General features: G+C 42.8%; 1 protein-coding gene and 1 non-coding gene across 7 annotated transcripts in view; both read left to right on the plus strand.

The window, feature by feature from the left end:
- The window catches only part of THSD4 (thrombospondin type 1 domain containing 4), a 630092-nt gene that overhangs the window by 585314 nt on the left and 23178 nt on the right, over positions 1 to 21600 (plus strand). For all 6 annotated transcript variants that reach the window (XM_043470952.1, XM_043470955.1, XM_043470954.1 and 3 more), the window contains 3 exons: positions 7637 to 7812; positions 10185 to 10281; positions 15376 to 15651. In XM_043470952.1, the coding sequence (XP_043326887.1) occupies positions 7637 to 7812; positions 10185 to 10281; positions 15376 to 15651 (549 nt within the window). The remainder of the gene's footprint in view (positions 1 to 7636; positions 7813 to 10184; positions 10282 to 15375; positions 15652 to 21600) is intronic.
- LOC122444471 lies at positions 2285 to 2410 on the plus strand. The gene has a single exon (XR_006270299.1). It is a non-coding gene; the product is annotated as a U6atac minor spliceosomal RNA (small nuclear RNA).

Raw genomic sequence — 21600 nt, forward strand, 5'->3', positions numbered from 1 at the left:
AAATAATTTGTAATATACATAGTGATGTGCTTTTTTGACATTAAAATACATAATCTCATGGAGGGTTTTCCAATAATTACTATAATTCCAGAATAGTGATGAGTTTTTAAACAATATTTCAAAATATTTGTAACATCTATAATGTCATATGAATACATGAGTGACTTCTATCAGTGATAAACTCACAGTATTGCTAATACTATTATGGTCTGTTGCCTATATTTATAATAGAAGGAATGCTAAGTTTCAGTTGGGGGTTAGTGAAAATAAAGATGCAATTGACAGACCCCTCCAAGGTGGTCCTTGTGAAGTGAGTAATTGTATTCCATTTTCAGGGTATCTAGCTTGGGTAACATATTCTGAGACTCACTTGGGATGGCGCCCATATGTGGGCTTCTATGGAAGCTCATAGACCAGAAATGGCAGGACTACAGACCTCCAGCTATATCAGAGCAGCAGTGCCAGTGATGATCTCTTAACCCTGAGTTTGTTGTGCTGCTTCCATAATGGCTTCTAAGAATTAGTGAAATATTAAAAAGCTTCAAGGAACTTGTTAGTAGGAGAATCACAGTGATCTATTACTGTAATTGATCATGGAGCCAGTGTTTGGGTCATCAACAGTGGGCATTAAGATGGTGGGATGAGGTGTATGAGAAGCAGGGCATGGATATATTAACAATTTGTACATGAACCTTGGAGAAGGGCATTGTTGATGCAGAGAGTTTAGGCCAAAAATTATATGCCCAGCATTGACAATTTAAACTGGAATAGGGATGGGGAATACATGTAAATCCATGGCTGATTCATGTCAATGTATGGCAAAAACCACTACAATATTGTAAAGTAATTAGCCTCCAACTAATAAAAATAAATGGGAAAAAAAAGAAAAAAAAAAAAAAAGAAACTGGAATAAAACCCAAATGTCCAACAAGAGTGGAGATTTCCTCTTATTGACTTAGTTGTGAGGGTGCCTTTCAGACAGACTTTGCCAAATCTTGACCTCAGTGAACATACGCACTAGCAAAAGCCATGAGTCACCTGCACCTTTTTGTGAGTTAGTTCTGGACACCATTAATAGCCCTGGAGCTGCTTACAAGTACAGATATTGTAGATGCAGCTGTTTTCAATATGTCAGGCCAGATGGGGGGCTAGTTTTGGACCTGTTTCAGAAGCTAACCTCTGGGCATATGGTATTAGGACCATATTTGCAAAAAATCTGGTGGTGTTTTTTTTTAAAGTGTTTTGCTAATCTATGGTTAAAAATTCATCTAAACCCTTTGTGAGAATCCATGGATAACAGTTGTTTAGTCACTAAGTTGTATCCAACTCTTTTGTGACCCCACAGACTATAGCCCACCAGTCTCTTCTATCCATGGGATTTTCCAGGCAAGAATACTGGAATGGGTTGCCATTTCCTTCTCCAGGGGATCTTGCCTACTCAAGGATCAAACCCAGGTCTCCTGAATTGGCGAGCGGATTCTTTACTGCTGAGTCACGAAGGAAGCCCCCCAGGATAACAGTAGTAGATGGTAAAAAGATTCAGGGTCCCAGTGTTTAATTTCCTAGGGGGGTCTTTGCCATACTTCAAATGGTTCTTTAATGGGCTTTTTGGTTTCCAGATAATAACCTCTTCTATAATACTGCCATTAAAAGCAATAAAATCTTAGCCAGAACCTACCTCAATGCTAAGCTTTTGATGCTCCAAATTGGATTTTAAGGAGAAGCTGTAAAAAGGGGGGGAAATATTTTATTTCTGCTTGTACCATGTCCTTTATATTAATTTGAAATTTTTAAGCTTTAAAGAAAATAATATATGCATGTGGTAAAACAAATTTTAAATGGTAGTAAAAGGATATAAAGTGGGAAATAAATGTCTCCCTTCTTATCTCCCATCCCAACCTAAACCCCCATTCCTTTCCCCAAATGTTAATTGTTTTAGACTGTCTTGCCCTAAAATGTTTTATGTGTGTGCCTACATTTTTTTAAATGTGTATATTTTTATTTTAAAGTGTATAACAAATGAGACCATACCAAATGGACTGTTTTGTATTTTTGTTTCATTTTAAAATGTATCACAGAGTTCATTTCATACCCACAGACCTGCCTCATTGTTTTTAGGGCCATGTGATATTCCATTGCATGGTTATCCAAGATGACGATTTACTTAACTAATCCTCTATTAATTGATATTTAGGTTGGTTTTAGTTTTTCTCAGTTTAAAACAATCTGCAGAGAATATCCTTATTAAAAAACACTTTTGTATACTTACAGAAGGATATCTGTCGTGTTGTATGAAAGGAGAGAAGGTTAGCACTTCCCTTGACAAGGATGGAAGAGGCTCTCAGGCCTGACAACACGCATACGGTTAAGGCATTGCCACCTACTTTGTGGCATCTAACCACTGTTTTTGGAAGAATCAATATTGTCAAAATGGCTATACTACCCAAAGCAATCTATAGATTCAATGCAATCCCTATCAAGCTACCAATGGTATTTTTCACAGAACTAGAACAAATAATTTCACAACTTGTATGGAAATACAAAAAACCTCAAATAGCCAAAGTAATCTTGAGAAAGAAGAATGGAACTGGAGGAATCAACCTGCCTGACTTCAGACTATACTACAAAGCCACAGTCATCAAGACAGTATGGTACTGGCACAAAGACAGAAATATAGGTCAATGGAACAGAATAGAAAGCCCAGAGATAAATCCACGAACCTATGAACACCTTATCTTCGACAAAGGAGACAAGAATATACAATAGAAAAAAGACAACCTCTTTAACAAGTGGTGCTGGGAAAACTGGTCAACCACTTGTAAAAGAATAAAACTAGAACACTTTCTAACACCATACACAAAAATAAACTCAAAATGGATTAAAGATCCAAATGTAAGACCAGTAACTATAAAACTCCTAGAGGAGAACATAGGCAAAACACTCTCTGACATAAATCACAGCAGGATCCTCTATGACCCACCTCCCAGAATATTGGAAATAAAAGCAAAAATAAACAAATGGGACCTAATGAAACTTAAAAGTTTTTGCACAACAAAGGAAACTATAAGCAAGGTGAAAAGACAGCCCTCAGATTGGGAGAAAATAATAGCAAACGAAGCAACAGACAAAGGATTAATCTCAAAAATATACAAGCAACTCCTGCAACTCAATTCCAGAAAAATAAATGACTAAATCAAAAAATGGGCCAAAGAACTAAACAGATATTTCTCCAAAGAAGACATACAGATGGCTAACAAACACATGAAAAGATGCTCAACATCATTCATTATCAGAGAATGCAAATCAAGTCCACAATGAGGTACCATTACATGCCAGTCAGGATAGCTGCTATCCAAAAGTCTACAAGCAATAAATGCTGGAGAGGGTGTGGAGAAAAGGGAACCCTCTTACACTGTTGGTGGGAATGCAAACTAGTACAGCCTCTATGGAGAACAGTGTGGAGATTTCTTAAAAAACTGGAAATAGAACTGCCATATGACCCAGCAATCCCACTTCTGGGCATACACAGCAAGGAAACCAGATCTGAAAGAGACACGTGCACCCCAATGTTCATCGCAGCACTGTTTATAATAGCCAGGACATGGAAGCAACCTAGATGCCCATCAGCAGATGAATGGATAAGGAAGCTGTGGTACATATACACCATGGAATATTACTCAGCCATTAAAAAGAATTCATTTGAATCAGTTCTAATGAGATGGATGAAACTGGAGCCCATTATACAGAGTGAAGTAAGCCAGAAAGATAAAGACCAATACAGTATACTAACGCATATATATGGAATTTAGAAAGATGGTAACGATAACCCTATATGCAAAACAGAAAAAGAGACACTGATGTACAGAACAGAATTTTGGACTCTGTGGGAGAAGGCAAGGGTGAGATGTTTCGAGAGAACAGCATTGAGATATGTATATTATCTAGGGTGAAACAGATCACCAGCCCAGGCTGGATGCATGAGACAAGTGCTCGGGCCTGGTGCACTGGGAAGACCCAGAGGAATCAGGTAGAGAGGGAGGTGGGAGGGGGGATCGGGATGGGGAATACTTGTAAATCCATGGCTGATTCATGTCAATGTATGACAAAAACCACTACAATATTGTAAAGTAATTAGCCTCCAACTAATAAAAATAAATGAAGAAAAAAAAAAGAAAGATATCTGTCAAGTAGTTTCCTAGAAGAATAATTCTCAAGTCAAGAGTATGGGCGTTTAAACCCATTGTGAGGGGGAGAGGATGGGGAGGAGGGGCATTTAACCCCATATTCTGAGAATAATTAGTAACCAGGCTGCCTTCCAAGGTTGAATCAGTTTACACTCCCACCAACAGTGTGGGAATGCATGGATAACAGTTGTTTAGTTGCTAAGTTGTATTCGACCCTTTTGTGACCCTATGGATTATAGCCTGCCAGGCTCCTCTGTCCATGGGATTTTCCAGGCAAGAATACTGGAGTGGATTGCCATTTCCTTCTCCAGGGGATCCTCCTGACCCAGGGATCAAACCTGCATCTCCTGCATTGGCAGGTGGATTCTTTACTGCAGAGTCACCAAGGAAGCTTACTTAGCCATAAAAAGAATGAAATTCTTCCATTTGCAGCAACATGAATGGACCTAGAGGATATGAGGCTTAGTGAAATAAGTCAGAGAGAGAAAAACACTATATGATATCACTTATATGTGGAGTCTCACAAATAATATAAATGAATGCATATGCAAAACAGAAATGGACTCACAGGTGTAGAAAACAAGCTAGTGGTTACAAGGGGAAGTGGAAAGGGAGTGTAATCTGTAAAAATACTGAATCATTGTGCAGTAGAACCTGAAATTAACCTAATATTGTAAATCAACTATACTTCAGTTTAAAAAGAAATATTGGAAGAGGTCAAGAATGAGTTCAGACCTACACATCTGAGGGATGTCGTCAAATAGGTATTTAGATATACAAGTCTGGGACTAGGGAATTCCCTGGAGGTCCAGTGGTTAGGACTCCACACTCTCATTGCTGAGGGCCTAGGTTTGATTCCTGGTCAGGGAACTAAAAATCCCACAAGCTTAGGACCAAAGGAAAATACTGAATTGGAGACATAAATGTCAAAGTCACTGGGATATAGTAATTGAAGCCATGGGCATAGATGCAATCACCCAAGAAAGGAGTACAACACCCAAATCAGGTTTACTCTGAAGCCTTAAGGAACACTAACATTTAATGGCCAAGTAGAAAAAGATGAGAAAAAAGAAAGAACGTATGCACAGCCCGAGAGCAGGAGGAAAGCCAGTTGAATGAGGTGTCCCAGACCCCAGTGAAAGAAGACTTCAAATAGGATGGAGCAGCCAGTAGTGCCAAATGCTGCCAAGACATCCAATAAGAGGAAGGCTGAAAGTGCCCATTGGATTTGACAACATGGAGGTCCTGGTGACATTCATTTGAATTGTTTCAGTGAAATAACGGGAACAAGAGCCAGATTGGAGATGACTGAGAAGTGAATGGGAAGTGAGAATACAGAGACCCTATATGGACCACTCTCAAGAACTATGGTTTTGAGAGAAAATAGCCCAAACCTGTTCATCCTCAGTGTCAACTCTTGACTCTTCTTTGCCACTCAGTAAGCTGAAGTGATTTTCTAACTTGGTATTCGATGTTCCACAGCTGTGATCTCCCAGGAGCCATGGTAGTGAGCCAGCCAGGGATAGCATCTTTGGGGGGTGGGAGGCACGGGTCACCTCAGCCTTGGGGGTTCTTCCACTCCTGCAAGCAGCTTCTGACTCTGCAGGTCTGGGAAGGCCCATTGTAGAAAACACTGCTAAACTGGCTTTAAGAAACAAAGAGTCTTTATACTTTAGAGAGATCTACTAAAAAATGTCCCTGGAGAAGGAAATGGCAACCCCCTCTCTAGTGTTCTTGCCTGGAGAATCCCATGGACAGAGGAGCCTGGCAGGCTACCGTCCATGGGGTCACAAGAGTTGGACATGGCTTAGTGACTAAACCCCCATCACCACTGAAAAATGTAAAGATAACGTCTGTCATTGGCAAAGCAAAACAAGCTAAGGCAGGCGTGATCATTGTTGAAGCTGGGTGATGGGATGGGTACATGGAGGCTTATTATACCTTTCTCACTCCTTTTGTTCATGTGTAAATTTTTTCATAATACATTGTAAAAAAGTATTAAGTTTAGTAACTGTAAATTGAAAGTACACAGAATCAGTGCCACCACAGGCCTACTATTGACCATGTCACTTAGAGCATGATCTCCTTTGGGGCTTCCCTTGTGTTTCAGTATTTAAGAATCTGCCCTGCAATGCAGGGGACATGGGTTTGATCCCTGGGCAGGGACCTAAAGATCCCACATTTCATGGGTCAGCTGAGCCACATGCCACAATAGAAGATCTTGTGTGCCACAGCTAAGACCCAACACAGTCAAATAAGTAAACTAATATTTAAAAAAAAGAAGAATAGGATCCAATTTTCCTTTGGCCTGGGGGGTGGTGGTGGTATCCAGGTACCAAATGTGTGAGGGGGTAAAATATGTCCTTTCTTCTCTCAGTAACCATAGGATCTTGTTCCTTGCCCCTCTTCTCCTTTATTACCTCCCTCCTGAGTGTGGACTCCAAGTCATGGTTCTGTCACCCATCTCTGAACTTGAACAAGTTCCCTCTCAGACGTGCTCTGAAAAATGACGCGCACACCTGCTTAGCAATGTTGTGACGATCCATTCTGACGGTGTACATGGGACTAGTTCACAGTGCCCATCCTTAGAAGGCTGCGGAAGTCAGGGAATATACATGAGTGGAGGTGACCAAGGAGGAGACAATCATATGGCCCTCCTAGCCCATCTTTAGTTTTGCCGCTTTTAGTAGACATACAGGTAGGAAGAATTGTAAGAAAAACTCTATTCAGTAAGAAAAAATAATAATTCAAGCATGATGCATAATCTATATTCATGAGTCAATGGGTAATAAACTGAGACTTAGCTGCGGTGTTGGGGAGTATTAAGGAGCGGTGGGGAGAAGGACAGTCAGAGCATGCAGGCCCTGTCTAACAGAGGTGGTCCTCCCAGCTCCATGATTGCTGCTGTGACAGAACATGGAGCCGAGGTTAGCATGTCTTCTTGTTTTACAAGAGAAGCTAGAACTCTAAACTTTTTATGTGAAATCTCCCAATTCTTAAATTTGGGTTCAATATTTTTTTAAATAAAAACACTATAATGGCCAAATTAAGCTCATTTGTGAGCCAAAATCAGCTCATGAGCTGCCAATGTGCAACCTCTCACCTTTAGATAATGGGATAGAATACAGCTTCTGTTCCCCCTTCCTTTTGTCTTCCACTTCTAAGTTTCTCCTTTTCCATGCATTTTCCATGTCCTGCTCTCCTAACCTGTCCCACCCTTCCTTTCTAGACTAAGTCCAAGAGGTTTAAAGAGTTGAAGTCAGCTGAAGGAGTGACGAGGCCCAAAGGGATGTGATCTAGATGCCTCATCCGGCCCCACGGCCTAGGCCAGTGCCCCACACATAGTGGATGAAGCAGCAAACTTGATGAGTGAATAAGCCAGCAACCAGGGGTCGGTCAGTTTCTTGTGCACACCTGGGCTCACCCAAGGACTGTCTCATTTTTCTCAACAGCCTTGCGAAGTCGTTCTGGCCGCTCCATCATCAATGGGAACTGGGCAATTGACCGGCCTGGAAAATACGAGGGCGGAGGGACCATGTTCACATACAAGCGTCCAAATGAGATTTCGAGCACTGCCGGAGAGTCCTTTTTGGCCGAAGGTCCCACTAATGAGATCTTGGATGTCTATGTGAGTTTGAACTATTGCCTTTGTGTCTTCTTGCTTCTCAGGACCACACTTAGAAAACTTAAACAACAAAGGTTGCCCCAGCTCAATAAGATCATTTGAGTGGTGCCTTTTGGGGTGCCCTTACATGCTTGGTGCTCATCTTTGCCACTCACCTCTCAATGTACCCAGTTCATAGAAACCATAAACTCTCCCAGATGCCTATTACCCTCAGCATTTACTGACCCAGTAAAACCAATTTTACTTGTTGAATCAAATCAGAGGCAAAACATATCCTTTATTTCATGAGCATTGGATCTCCTCCAGGCACTTTCCTCCTATGCTAATTTGGCGTGTTTTCTTTTTATGGCAAAAGAAAGCAAATGCCTAAAGCAAGACAAGACCACTCACAGTTCCCAGCCCTCTTCAAATTCGATTAAAGCAAGTGAAGAAACAAGAACTCCAGAGTCCTCTGCATGACACAGTAAAGCTTGGAGTAACAATATAGAGATTTACTAGAGGTTCCCTGCTTCCCAGAAGACAGCACTTTGATTTCTTTTACAAGAAACTAAAAGTATTAAGTTGCCCCAGAGTTAAAAATGGTCTTTATTTTTATAAGAAACCACTAGAATCCAAGCTTCTTAAAAAAGATCAGGAAATAAAAGCTCAAAATCAAAGTTTTGATAAAACGGAATGAGCTCACCCATCAATATATATTCTCTCACCATCTCCAGAGTCACACTGGTGTACCTGATACTTGCTGAGTTTGAGTTTTATAAATACTACTTGTCCAACTATACAGTTACATGTTCATTCCCTTTGGGCCGAGTGGCTCATGGATTAGAAACAACAAAGGAAGCCTTGTTATAACTCATTCTGAATATTTTTTAATAGACTGTCCAGTGGTTATTGGACTCTGGGTAAGTTTCAAATGGCATCGGGATAAAAACTCAGGTTGTTAAAGGCCCACTGTGGGTGGTCTGGGATGTGGTAGCCAATAATAAATTCATAAATGGGACAAAGTTTGCACTGGCAGAACGTTCACATAGAAGCACAGAAGAGCGGGGAAGGATTTCCAGGCCCAGAATGAGTGTCAGATTGTGTGAAAAGAGAAGTGAGGGAATTGGGAGTGGATCGTGGGGACCTGTGGTCACACCGCCATGTCCCTCAGGGGTTCTCTGCTCCCCACATGGTTCCTAGATGGGAGGGACCCCAGGGTTCTCCTGACTGCCTTCCCCTGGCTGATTTAGAGACAGGAAGCCCTGTTTCACATGTAGGGAAGGGGTGAGGGCTGGTGGCATAAATGGACGGAGCAGATACCCTCATGGACCGAACAGGACCCACCCTTGCAGGGTGACTCAGAGAACGCCTCTAGCTAACAGGACCTCAGAGATCAGCTGTGATTCTAACCTCCTGCCTCTCCAGATGAAGAAATCAGAGGCTATGAGATTGAGGGATTTGCTCCAGGTGACATGGCTGGCCATCAGGAGAACCCCTTTATAAAGCAGTAGAGATGGAAACATCAAAACATGACCCTGTCTCCTTGCCCGGCTCATGTTTTCACTTCAGATTCCTGTTCAACTGCTTTCTTTAGCCCACCACCCTGCTTCCCACCAGGAAAGCCATGGGTACAAAGGATTTTGTGCTCCAAAGCCAATAGGGAGGGAATTAGTCTGCCACTGTGTACTGGCTTGTTTTGTATTCTTGTCCCAGACAGTGTTTAATTGCTGGCTTTCATGGCCCTATGCAGCTTTTATCATGGGTTTCTGAGAGAATAGGACCCAGGAGACACTTCCCTTATTTGGTACCTGTATTTCTCATCCCATCTCTCTGTGATTCTGGAGCTTTCCATGGATGAGAGGGGATGGGACCCAGAGAGTCAATAAGGGAGAGGGTTGGGGCAGACCTTCCTGAGCCAGGCTCATAAGCCGGGCAGAGGACTTCAGAGGAACCTAGAAGTCTGGCCCTTTCTTCATGACTCTGTCTCGCCACCTAGTGTTCAAACAGTGTCTCTGTAGTGTAAACCCAAGTGTCTCTTATTGACGTTTTGAGATCTGTGCACAAAATCTAAGTCATGGAGAAGATGGTGGGGAGCCAACAGAAAGGTCCCCTACCATTGCGCCCATCTTTCCATTTGGAACTTATAAAATCGTGACTTTCAGCCTAACTTTCTTCCAAATCTCTCAAAGACTATGTTCTTCATCCTTCAAAAGCAAATAGCAAAAAGCCATCTGAAAATAGCTTTCATTTAGTCTGTCTCTGGCCCACTATTATTATTAGATGTAAATCAATCCACTTATTTATAGTTAATGCCACTTACACCATTGAGCCCAGGGTCAGCCGGAAAGGGATGTTCTTGTGTCCCAGTGCAGTGACATTGACCTTTGTGTTGTCAGATGATACACCAGCAGCCTAACCCAGGAGTCCACTACGAGTACGTTATCATGGGGAACAACGCCATCAGCCCACAGGTGCCACCTCACAGGAGACCAGGTAAAACTTCTTGTTTTGCTGCCAATCACTCCAGATCATTTCCCTTTAAAGCCCTGTCTCTCTTCGTCTTGTATATCTGCCCTCTGTCTCTTACTTAACACAGCGAAAATTCATGGACACATATTTCAGAGTCAATGGGCCTTGGTATCAGAGGATGCTTCAGCATTTGCCTGAACTTTCTCTGAGAGTGTTTCATTCACTTGATTTAAAAATGAAGTGAACAGAGCTTCCTTGGTGGTACAATGGATAAGACTCCGCCTGCCACTGCAGACCGGGGACATGGGTTTGATCCCTGATCCAGGAAGATCCCACATGTCATGGAGCAGTGGAGCCCATTGCTATAAAGCCCAGGAACCACAAGAGAAGCTCTCGCAATAAGAAGCCCATACACTGCAACTGGAGAGGAGCCCACACAGCAGCAAAGACCTAGTGCAGCCAAAAATAAAATTATTTCAAGTTTTTTTTAAACTGAAAAAAAAAACCAAAGTGAACATTCTCAGCCTGCCTTTCGGTTCAACATCTTGAATTGTCTTATGTATTAGTTTCCTATTGCTGCTGTAACAGGTGACCTCAAACTGAGGAGCATAAAACAATAACAAATTTACTATCCTATAGTTCTGGAGGTCAAAAGTCCAAAATGGGTTTTGCTGGGCAGAAATCAAGGTGTTGGTGAGCTATGCATTCTCTGCAAGCTCAGAGAGAATCGATTTCCTTGCCTTTTTCAAATTCGAGAGGCCACTTTCATTCCTTGGTTCGTGGCCCCTTCTTCCGTCTTCAGAGCCAGCCAAGTAACACCTTTCGATCTCCCTCTGCCCCTGACCATCTTCTGCCATCACATCTCCTTCTCTGACTCTCACCCTCCTGCCTCTTTCTTATAAGGACCCTTCTGGTTACATTGAGCTCAGCCGGATAAATCTCTCCACCTCAAAACCCAGGATAGCTTAATTATATCTGCAAAATCCCTTTCACCACATTAAACTAACACATCCCAAGTTCCAGGGATTAGGACCCAGACACCTTCAGAGGGCCATTGTTCTGTCTACCACAGGCCTTTTCTCTTGGTCCCCTCCTGCTTCCACTGACACGGCTTTGACCTATAAGAAAAGCATCATGGGTTCGCATCTGACAATTGACCTCTTCCCTATGGGCCCTGCTGAGAGACAGAGCTGGTTGCTCTGCTTGGCTGCTGCTGGATGCGTCACAGCCCCTGGCTGATCCTTCTTCACCAAATGGTGATGGAGCCTACCACCCAAACGGAGACTGTCTTTTCTATCTTTCAAACAGAAAGGTCTGCAGAAACATTCATAATAATCTCTCACACAGACTGAGTCCTCACTATGTGCCAGACACTGCTGAGCCCTTCATATAGACTAACTCATCAATTCTCACAAGTGTGCTCAGAGGAAGGAACTATTATTAGCCCCATTTTAAGAGTAAGGAAATAGAAGCTTAGAGAGACTGAGTTACTTGTCCACATCCTGGACCTCAGGCCAGCCTGGGTCACTAGCCCCTGTGCTTGTTATACTGCCTAGAGGTGACCTGGTCCAACGTCTGTCCTAGGAAGTGAGGGGACAGACATGAGACCCCATCCATCCATCCTTCCCTGGGCTGCTGATTGGATAATCAGGTCATCTGTCCCAGATAGAGGAGGAGACACGTGGGCTGCCTAGAGATAACAGCCTGGTGTTTGCCTGGCATGTCCAAACTGCAAGTCAGCACACTCAGCCTGAAAGAATTTTTAAGCCATTTCCAGGAGCAATATGAAGCCTGAGAAACCAAGTTCAGATGGCAAAATATTGAGATTGCTGATATGACTTATAGGGGCAATTGGATAGACTATTTGAAATCATATAGGATGATGGTGATTGATAGCAAGCCTAATGGGTCTCAGCTAATGGGTGGCATGTGGTCCTGGGATCAGCTGCCTGGGACAGAGCAGGCCAGAAGGGCTCAGCCATAAAACATTGATGAGGAGAGGCAATCTGGACCAGGCTTCATCCTCCATATCAATAGAGACAGGAGGCCAGAGCTTGAATTCAACTCTACCCCTTTTTTGCTGTGCATCTTCATGCAAGAAAGTAACTTCTCTGAATGCATTCACAATCCACAGAATAGAAAGGAAGAAAATGTACATTCAAAGGCTTTATTTAGGAGGGGGAAGGTATTGAATGAATTAGGTGTCCATCCTAGCACAGTGTCCAGGGCATATAATACACATAAAAGATCTTAAAAAGTTTTATCTGATAACATTTGGACAGCCTTATTTATATCAATATACTGGTCTTGATTCTATTAGTTTAATCTGCATATAGTATTTTAAACCAAGAAGTATTTTAAGTAGCCAACTAAATAAGAAAGTGCTGATGAAAGAGGAGAGAAAGCTCTAAGTTTTAACTGCATTTTATAGTAACCCTAGAATTTGCCTCCTTATTTGATATTAAACTTATGAATGCTTGAACACTATTCAATCAAAATAGAAATACATAAAGTAAAATGCAACAGCTCCACAATTGCCAAAACTTGAAAGCAACCAAGATGTCTTTCAGTAAGTGAATTTGGATAAAGGGGCTATGACACATCCAGACAATGGAATATTATCCAGTGCTAAAAAGAAATGAGCTATCAAGCCAGGAAAAGACATGTATGAACCTTAACTGCATATTACTAAGTGAAAGAAGCCAATCTGAAAAGTCTGCATACTATATGGTTCCAAGTATGTATGTGTGACTGTCTGCAAAAGATATAACTATGGAGACAGTAAACAGATCAATGGTTTCCAGGGATTACAAGGAAGGGAGGGATGAACAGGCAGAGCACAGAGGATTTTAGGGCAGCAAAACTATTTTGTGTGACACTGCAGTGGTTGATCGATGTCACACATTTGTCAAAACCCACAAAATGTAAAACACCAAGAGTGAACCCTAATGTAACCTGTGGACTTTGGATATGTCGAGTGTAGGTTCATCAGTTTTAACAAATGTACCACTGTGATGTGGGATGTTGATGGGGGAGGCTGTGCATTTGTGGGGGCAGGAGAAAGAAGGGAACTCTCTGCACTTCCTACTCAGTTTTGCTGTGAACCTAAAACTGCTTGCCGTGCTGAGCCAAGTCACTTCAGTCGTGTCCAACTCTTTGCAACCCTATGGACTGTAGCCTGCCAGGCTCCTCTGTCCATGGGATTCTCCAGGCAAGAACACCAGAGTGGGTTGCCATGGCTTCCTCCAGGCATCTTCCCGACCCAGGGATTGAATTCGTGTCTCCTACATCTCCTGCATTGGCAAGCGGGTTCTATACAATGCGTGTGTGCTCAGTCATGTCCAACTCTTTGTAACCCCATGGACTGTAGCCCTCCAGGCTGCTCTGTCCATGGGGATTCTTCCTGACCCAGGGATCGAACCCGTGTCTTCCTAGGTTGGGAAGATCGCCTGGAGGAGGTCATGGCAACTATAGGTATATAGTTGGGCATATATACGTATATGTGTGTATATATATATATAAAGTCTATTTATTTTAAAAAAAAAAAAAGGCAGCATTCCCAACCTCATACTTCGCCCAGCTTCCCAGAGGCAATCTCTCTTAACAATTTGGAGGGACTCTGTCCAGCCCTTTCTGGGCATGTACAAACATGTTCAAGCCGATTTGAATCTTTGTCTACAATCTAAGTATACCAGGACCATCACATGCCAGTCTTTTCTATAAGCCAACATAAAACTAACCTGAATTTGAAACTTCCTTGAAACTGGTAGAAAATTCAATCCTAATCAATCTGGAGGCTCCCACACACACCCCAGATATGAGGAAAGTTTCCTGCCTGGCAGGTCTGTGGTGCTCAGGAAACGCAAGACCTCAGACATCTGCCTCTCCATCTCTCTCTGACACTCTCTCTCTCTCTTAGAAAGTGCTCTCCACTTTTTTCTCCTCCTTCCCCTGGGCCAGCTCCTCTGGGACCTGCTATCCTTACTGGGAGCTCAGGCTTTTGCTATGGGAAAGATGAGCTGTTGACTTCCAGTAGCTTTTGCCTTCTCTCCTACAAAAATCTCAGGCAAGAAAATCCAATAATTTAGCCACTTGAACTAGGAGAGGAGGAGGAGCAACAGAGATAAAGAACAAAACGCAAATTAATCTCTCAAAAAGTGTCTGGCCACATCTGCATATGTGTATGTATGTACAAACTGAATTCTATCATGCTTTTTTCTTTCACCAAACAACCTGTCAGTCATGACGTGTGTTTGCTTCATTCTTTTCTTAAAAATTACATAGTATTTCATTCATGGCTGTAGTATAATTTCTTTTAACTAGTACCACTGGGTCAGGAAGATCCCCTGGAGGATGGCCTGGCAACCCAGGCCAGATTCTCACCTGGAGAATCCCAAGGACAGAGGCGCCAGGTGGGCTACAATAGGATCGCAAAGAGTTGGACACAACTGAAGCAACTTAGCACACATGCACGCACTGGTGGGCATTTAAATTCATTCTTCTGTTTTGGTGTTTCAAATGAGTAACCATACTTGTACATACAGCTTTATGTAAAAGAATGGGAATAGTTGCATGACAATTGTCCTGGAAGTTGAAGGGCTAAGTCAAGAGATATGTGCATTTAAAATTTAGAGCGATCTTGCCAAGTTGCCCTCCAAAGCTTTGCATCTATTTGCAGGCTCACCCCAGTGTGAGATAGTGTGTTTTACAGCACCTTCAATGAGGGGTTTAGGGATTTAAAGGTTTCCAGAGTTTCACATCTTTATTGTTAGATAAATAGAATTGCTGTTGTTGCTCTCTTGTGTAGTTCTTTAATGAGGAATGAAGCTGAGCACTGTTGTATGACTTCTGGTTGTGTGTAGTTCTTTTCGCATGAAAAGAAAAGAAATTGCCTCTCCCAGGCCCTTGCTCACTTTCCCTCCTGTGATGTTCATGTTTTTCTCATTCATTTTTAATAATATTTTAATATTACTGAAATTAGCATCTATTTATTTTAGATATATGTGCTTTGAGTTAGAAATGACCTCATGCTCCCTGATTTCTAATGCTGGATCATTTCCTCTTGACGACTCACCGTACAAACCCATCTTGTGTGGTGTGTGCACTTGCCTCTCCTAGGGGAGCCCTTCAACGGCCAGCTGGTACCAGAAGGGAGGAGCCAGCAGGAGGGGAAAGAGAAAGAGGGGGACCCGGAGAAGGCAGACGCGCACGGCGGGGCACCTGAAATGTTCACGTCGGAATCAGCACAGACCTTCCCGGTCAGGCAGCCAGACAGATTCTCTCCCCACCGGCCGGACAGTGTGGTGCCGCCGGCTCCACAGCCCCCTCGGCGGAGCCGGGATCACAACTGGAAGCAGCTGGGGACCTCAGAGTGCTCGACCACCTGCGGGAAAGGTAAGCGCGTGTGAGGGCTGGGAAGGTCTCTGCAGACTCCCAGGCGGGAGTGGGGAACATACAGGTGGGCCCCAGGCATGTGGCAAACCTTTCTCTCCTTGAGCCTGACTGCAAGATGGCTCGCAGTGGATTCTCTGTTAGCGGGTCCCCAAGACCTGATGATCCACTGGAAGGACCTGGAAAACTCAGAAAAGTCTCTGTGCTCATGGTTATGATTTATTACAGTGAAAGGCTACAGATTAGCATCAGCAAAGGGAAAAAAAGCACATGTGACAAAGTCTAGGAGACACCAAGCCAAGTGCCAGCCTCCTGGTGTCCCCTAGGGCCCAGTAGAGTGACACAGGGCTGCATTTGATTAAGCCAGCAATGTTATAGATAAGCCTACTGTTGCCAACCAGAGATGCTCACTCCAGCTTTGGTTTCCAAGGGATTTATTGGGGTTCAATCATGCAGACATGCATCTCCCACATTAGCTATTCAGCCTCTAGCACTCCAGAGGTCAAACTGATACACTATGACCTAAGGCATGAAAAAACAGGCATTCATATAAATCACATTGTTGGCACAGACTAGATTGTCAAAAGGATACAGCGCAACCCAAGATCTCTAGCATAGAATAACTCGCATCAGCAGAGTATTCCAGGGGCTCTGAGGTTAATTATCTCCAGCCTTAGTCAAGGGCCAGTCCTAGACACAGGTCTGTCTTTGGAATGTGCAGGATCTGGGCAACCCAAGCCTGCTGAGTTAACCCTTTCCTGCACAGGACATTCATTAATAATCAGAGAATACACTCACCTAGTTCAAGATCTACAAGTTGACACACAAGGCAAGGTTGTCATGGAACACAAATGTCATTGGAGAGTCATTCTCAGATCTAAGGATTTCAGAAGAAAAAAAAATGCTTTGGGAGCTTGCAAGCTTAGTTAGCTAGCTTTTATACTCACCAACATTCACAACTCCCTTCCTCCTCTTCAGTAATTTCTTGATCTTGGATTTATCCCATTATCTTAATCCCAATCAACTAAGACCACCAGGAACAAGGCTGCAGCCCAGCAAAGTCAGTTTATGCAGCAAGGGGGCCTACACACCAGAGGGAGTATACAGCATCTCTCCAAGGGAAAGAAAAGATCCAGTAATAGGATTTGGGGGGAAGGGTGGAGTTTTGGTGAAATTTAAATTGGGTGTGAGGTGATACCTCATTGTAGCTTTGACTTGCATTTCTCTAATAATTAGTGATGTTGAGCATGTTTTCATGCATTGGTTGGCCATCTCTATGTCTTCTTTGGAGAAATGTCTATTTAGGCCTTCCACCCATTTTTTGGTCGGGTTGTTTGTTTTTTGATATTGTATATTTTGGAGATTAATCCTTTGTCAGTTTCTTTGTTTGCAAATATTTTCTCCCACTTTTAGGGTTGTCTTTTCTTCTTGTTTATGGCTTCTTTTACTGTGCAAAATCTTTTAAGTTTAATTAGGTCCCATTTGTTAATTTTTGTTTTTATTTTCATTACTCTAGGAGGTAGGTCAAAAAAAATTCTGCTGTGACTTATGTCAAAGAGTGTTCTGCCTATGTTTTCCTCTAAGAGATATATAGTGTCTGACCTTATTTAGTTCTTTAATCCATTTTGAGTTTATTGTTGTGTATGGTGTTAGAAAATGTTCTAATTTCATTCTTTTACACGTAGCTGTCCAGTTTTCCCAGCACCTCTTCTTGAAGAGGCTGTCTTTTCCATTGCATATTCTTGCCTCCTTTGTCATAGATTAGATGACTGTACATGTATGGGTTTTTCTCTGGGATTTCTATTCTGTTTCATTGGTCTATATTTCTGTTTTTGTATCATGGGCGCACCTAGAAACTGTCATACAAAGTGAAGTAAGTCAGAAAGAGAAAGACAAATGTATATTAACACATATCTGCGGAATCTAGAAAAATGGTGTAGATGATCTTATTTGCAAAGCAGAAACAGAGACACAGACATAAGAGAATAAGTGTTTGGACACCAGAGGGGAAGAAGGGGAAGTACTGGGAGACTGAAACTGACGTATTTACGCTACTAAGTATAAAACAGATAACTAATGAGAACCTACTCTATAGCACAGGGAATTCTACTCAGTGCTCTGTGGTGACCTAAATGTCCATCTCAGTGGGAAGGAAATCCAAAAAAGAGGGGATATGTGTATACATAGAGCTGATTCATTTTGCTGCGAGTAGAAACTAACACGGCATTATAAAGCAACTATTTGTTGTTCGGTCACTCAGTCGTGTCTCGACTCTTTGAGACCCCATGGACTGCAGCATGCCAGGCTTCCTTGTCCTTCACCATCTCCCAGAGTTTGCTGAAACTCCTGTCCATTGAGTCTGTGATGCCATCCAACCATCTCATCCTCTGTTGTCCCTTTCTCCTCCTGCCTTCAATCTTTCCCAGCATCAGGGTCTTTTCTAATGAGTCAGTTCTTTGCATCAAGTGGCCAAAGTATTGGAGCTTCAGCATCAGTCCTTCCAATGAATATTCAGGAGTGATTTCCTTTAGGGTTTACTGGTTTGATCTCCATGCAGTCCAAGGGACTCTTAACACTCCAATGCAAATTAATTTAAATAAATAAAACAAGGTTGTGATAGGTTTGAAGCCAAGCCTGTCTGTGTGTAAAAGGATCAATATCATTATCAGTCTGGACTGTGACATGGGCTCACAACCCTGAGTCCTTGAACACTCCAAAGTTAAGACAGATGTGGGATACGATGTCCAGAAACCCCTGATGTAACGTTCTGCACCTGGGTTGGAAATTGATGCTGCTTCTCTGTTCCAGGTGCCTTAAATCTTCATTTTAAGAGTATGTATAATCTTTTAGTCATGATTTCCTTCGTATATATGGTGAGAGCTTCCTGCTTGTAGTGAAGTGCTATTTGTGATCCTAAAACAGCTGTTCTTTGAAGGGAGATTATCATAGAAACAAAGGCTGTATCTCAGAATGTTTCTGCAACTGGGAAACTGTGAAGCTCCCGGCATATTGGTTTGGGGACTTTTTTTTTTTCCTTTCTTAAAGAGACTTGTGTTTGAGAGCACAAAATTTGGGAACCTTGACATAATCAACACGTGAAAAAAATCTTTCACAACCACCTCTAAGGCTTTTACATTTTTCATAAAAGCACTGACTTAGTGGCTTTTGAGAATCGAATTTAAGTCTTTGGTTCCCCTTGGGGTCTGGAGCTCTTTCTGCTTGGAACCTTTGCTAGTTCCATGATGCTTTCAGAACTGGAGTGCTGACGTATGGAGGCTTTATTGTGCTTATACTTAACACCTGCACAGAGAATATAAACTAGAGAGTCATTGTACCAACTTCTCTTATAAGCCTTATGAGGGAAAGTTAAATGCCTGTTGAATGTGTCTTGACAGAGGCAGAAAGCAAGAGATAATTATACATTAAGGCCAAAAAGAGTTTAGTGAAGATCTGTCACAACATCAGTTTAGTGTAGTAAGCAGTGTGAAATGTACTTGACACAGAAACTCAAGATCAACATGTATTAGTCCCTAAATATTCTACCATTTAGGCAGTAGTATGATGCCCGTTGAGTTTTCCTGGTAGCTCAGCTGGTAAAGAATCTGCCTGCAATGCAGTAGACCCCAGTTCGTTTCCTGGGTCAGGAAGATCTCCTGGAGAAGGGATAGGCTACCCAATCCAGTATTCGTGGGCTTTCCTGATGGCCCAGATGGGGTTCAATCCCTTGGTCAGGAAGATCCTTTTCTGGGTTGGAAAGGCCCCCTGGAGGAGGGCATGGCAACCCACTCCAGTATTCTTGCCTGGAGAATCCCATGGACAGAGGAGCCTGGCAGGCTACAGCACATGGGGCCGCAAAGAGTCAGACACAACTGAGCGACTAAACACACAGACATATGATGCCCATTAAGGGGTTTCCCTGGAAGCTCAGACAGTAAAGAATCCATCTGCAATGTAGTAGATGGGGAGTTCGATCCCTGGGTCAGGAAGATACCCTGGAGAAGGGACTGGCAACACACTCCAGTATTGTTGCCTGGAGAATTCCATGGACAGTGGAGCCTGGCAGGCTACCATCCATGGGGTTGCAGAGTCAGACACAACTGAGCAACTAACATACACACCTGATGCCACTTAAAGGAACCAAGTGTACTCGGAACCAGAGAAATTAAGGTAGTTATTAAAAGGATAAAAATTGTTGTGTGTGGTTTGGTATCAAGGATGGCATGTGTAGAAGAGTCTCTTTCATCTCAGCCTTTAAATGTAGCCTGGCCCAGCCTTTCCAGTAAGATGAGATGTAGGCCTGTCTGGAGACCATAAGGCATTGTCTTATGGACACAATGGGACAAGGACAGAGCATGTGCCCTTCGTCACCCTATATGCTGCTCACCCAGCCTTGTGTTCACTGGACAGATGCCACTTACTCATCCAGGTGGTCATTCAGTGGTGCCTATCTATTCTGTCCCAGGCACAGTGGAGGGACCCCTTTGCTCCCTCTAAGATTTGCTCCCAGCCAGCGATGGCCTCAGACGTGCAGCGCAGGAAGGCAGTGCGGATGCGCAAAATATTTAGCTCATCTCATGGTGCTCAGTGTAGTGATAAGTATGCCGTAACCAAGAAATTCTGAGCCTGCCAGAGCTGTCCATCTCTTTTCTGCAAAACCCAAGTTCACTTGCTTTGTAATCTCATCATTTGTCCCCACAAAAACCCTCTCTAAAACTCTTTTCCAGTCCTTCCTGGCAGCGCTCACCAGACCACACATGCCTCTCGGGTTAAAATTTCAGCACCATGATAGCATCATCACAGGAAGGAGCTCTGTCGCCAGTGGACAAGAGTGACCCATACTCTGCTCAGTCATTGCCCAGACCTCTGTCTACCTGGTCAAATTCTTGGCTTGGCTCAGTCGATCCCTGAGTTTAAAGACTAGAGTCGTTTACTGTTTTCTTCCTCCTTATTTTGCCTCTCTCTTCATAATGCCTCGCTGACCTCTGCACTAGCCCCTGCCTTCACTGTCTTGCCTCATTTTACCTGTGGTATGCTCCCCGCTCCAATGGAATGTACTTCCATTTTGATTAACATGCTCAATGTCCAGCCCAACCAACTGATCCTAGATTTTTTCTACTGCCTGAAGTCCAGCCAGCACCTGACCTCCCCACCCCATTCTTGCTGGCTAGCACTTAGAGGACTAATTGTGTGGCATTCTTGGACAATGAAGAGATGGCCAGGTGCCATTTTGCAGAAACACAAACTGACCCAAAGAAAGAAACCATTTTGGTCATTGGGTCAAGAATTGTAGAGCTAGTGTTTTCTCACCATCAGAGAAAGTGTGCCTCTGAATTTATTTCTTTGGCTAATCTCTGGAACTTGACAATGGACAAAGGTATTGTACAGGCAGTAAGAAGGTGGAAGGAGGCAGGCAGTGGCCATGTGCACACAGCCCTAAGCAGGATCCATATTTCCAAGGCAGAGTATTCCTAGGGTGACCTGTATCCTTTTAGCTAGAGACATTCAATTCTCCCCTCATTAATGCCAACAAGTTGGGGTACTTACTTTTCCTTTCCAGTCCACAAACTTGTAAGTAGAAAAGTTTAACCCACACGGTCTGGAGGGAAAGGGATGGGCTAAATGATAAGATTTTTACTTAATCCCTTAAAGGCTGGGTCCCAGTGGGCATCCTGCAAGCTGTGAACTGAATCTTTTTTTTTTTTTTTTTCCAGTGGGTTTGTCATACATTTGTGAACTGAATCTTATTCGTCTTTATAACTCAGCACAGTGTGCTTAATGTCTGTTGAATTTCATTTAAAAAATCTCTTCTTAATGGAAGCAGATTTGTCACTGGACAAAATTTTTTTTTCCATTTATTTTTATTAGTTGGAGGCTAATTACTTTACAATATTGTAGTGGTTTTTGTCATACATTGACATGAATCAGCCATGGATTTACATGTATCCCCCATCC

Source organism: Cervus canadensis, chromosome 6, assembly GCF_019320065.1.
Source record: "Cervus canadensis isolate Bull #8, Minnesota chromosome 6, ASM1932006v1, whole genome shotgun sequence".
Lineage (NCBI taxonomy): Eukaryota > Metazoa > Chordata > Mammalia > Artiodactyla > Cervidae > Cervus > Cervus canadensis.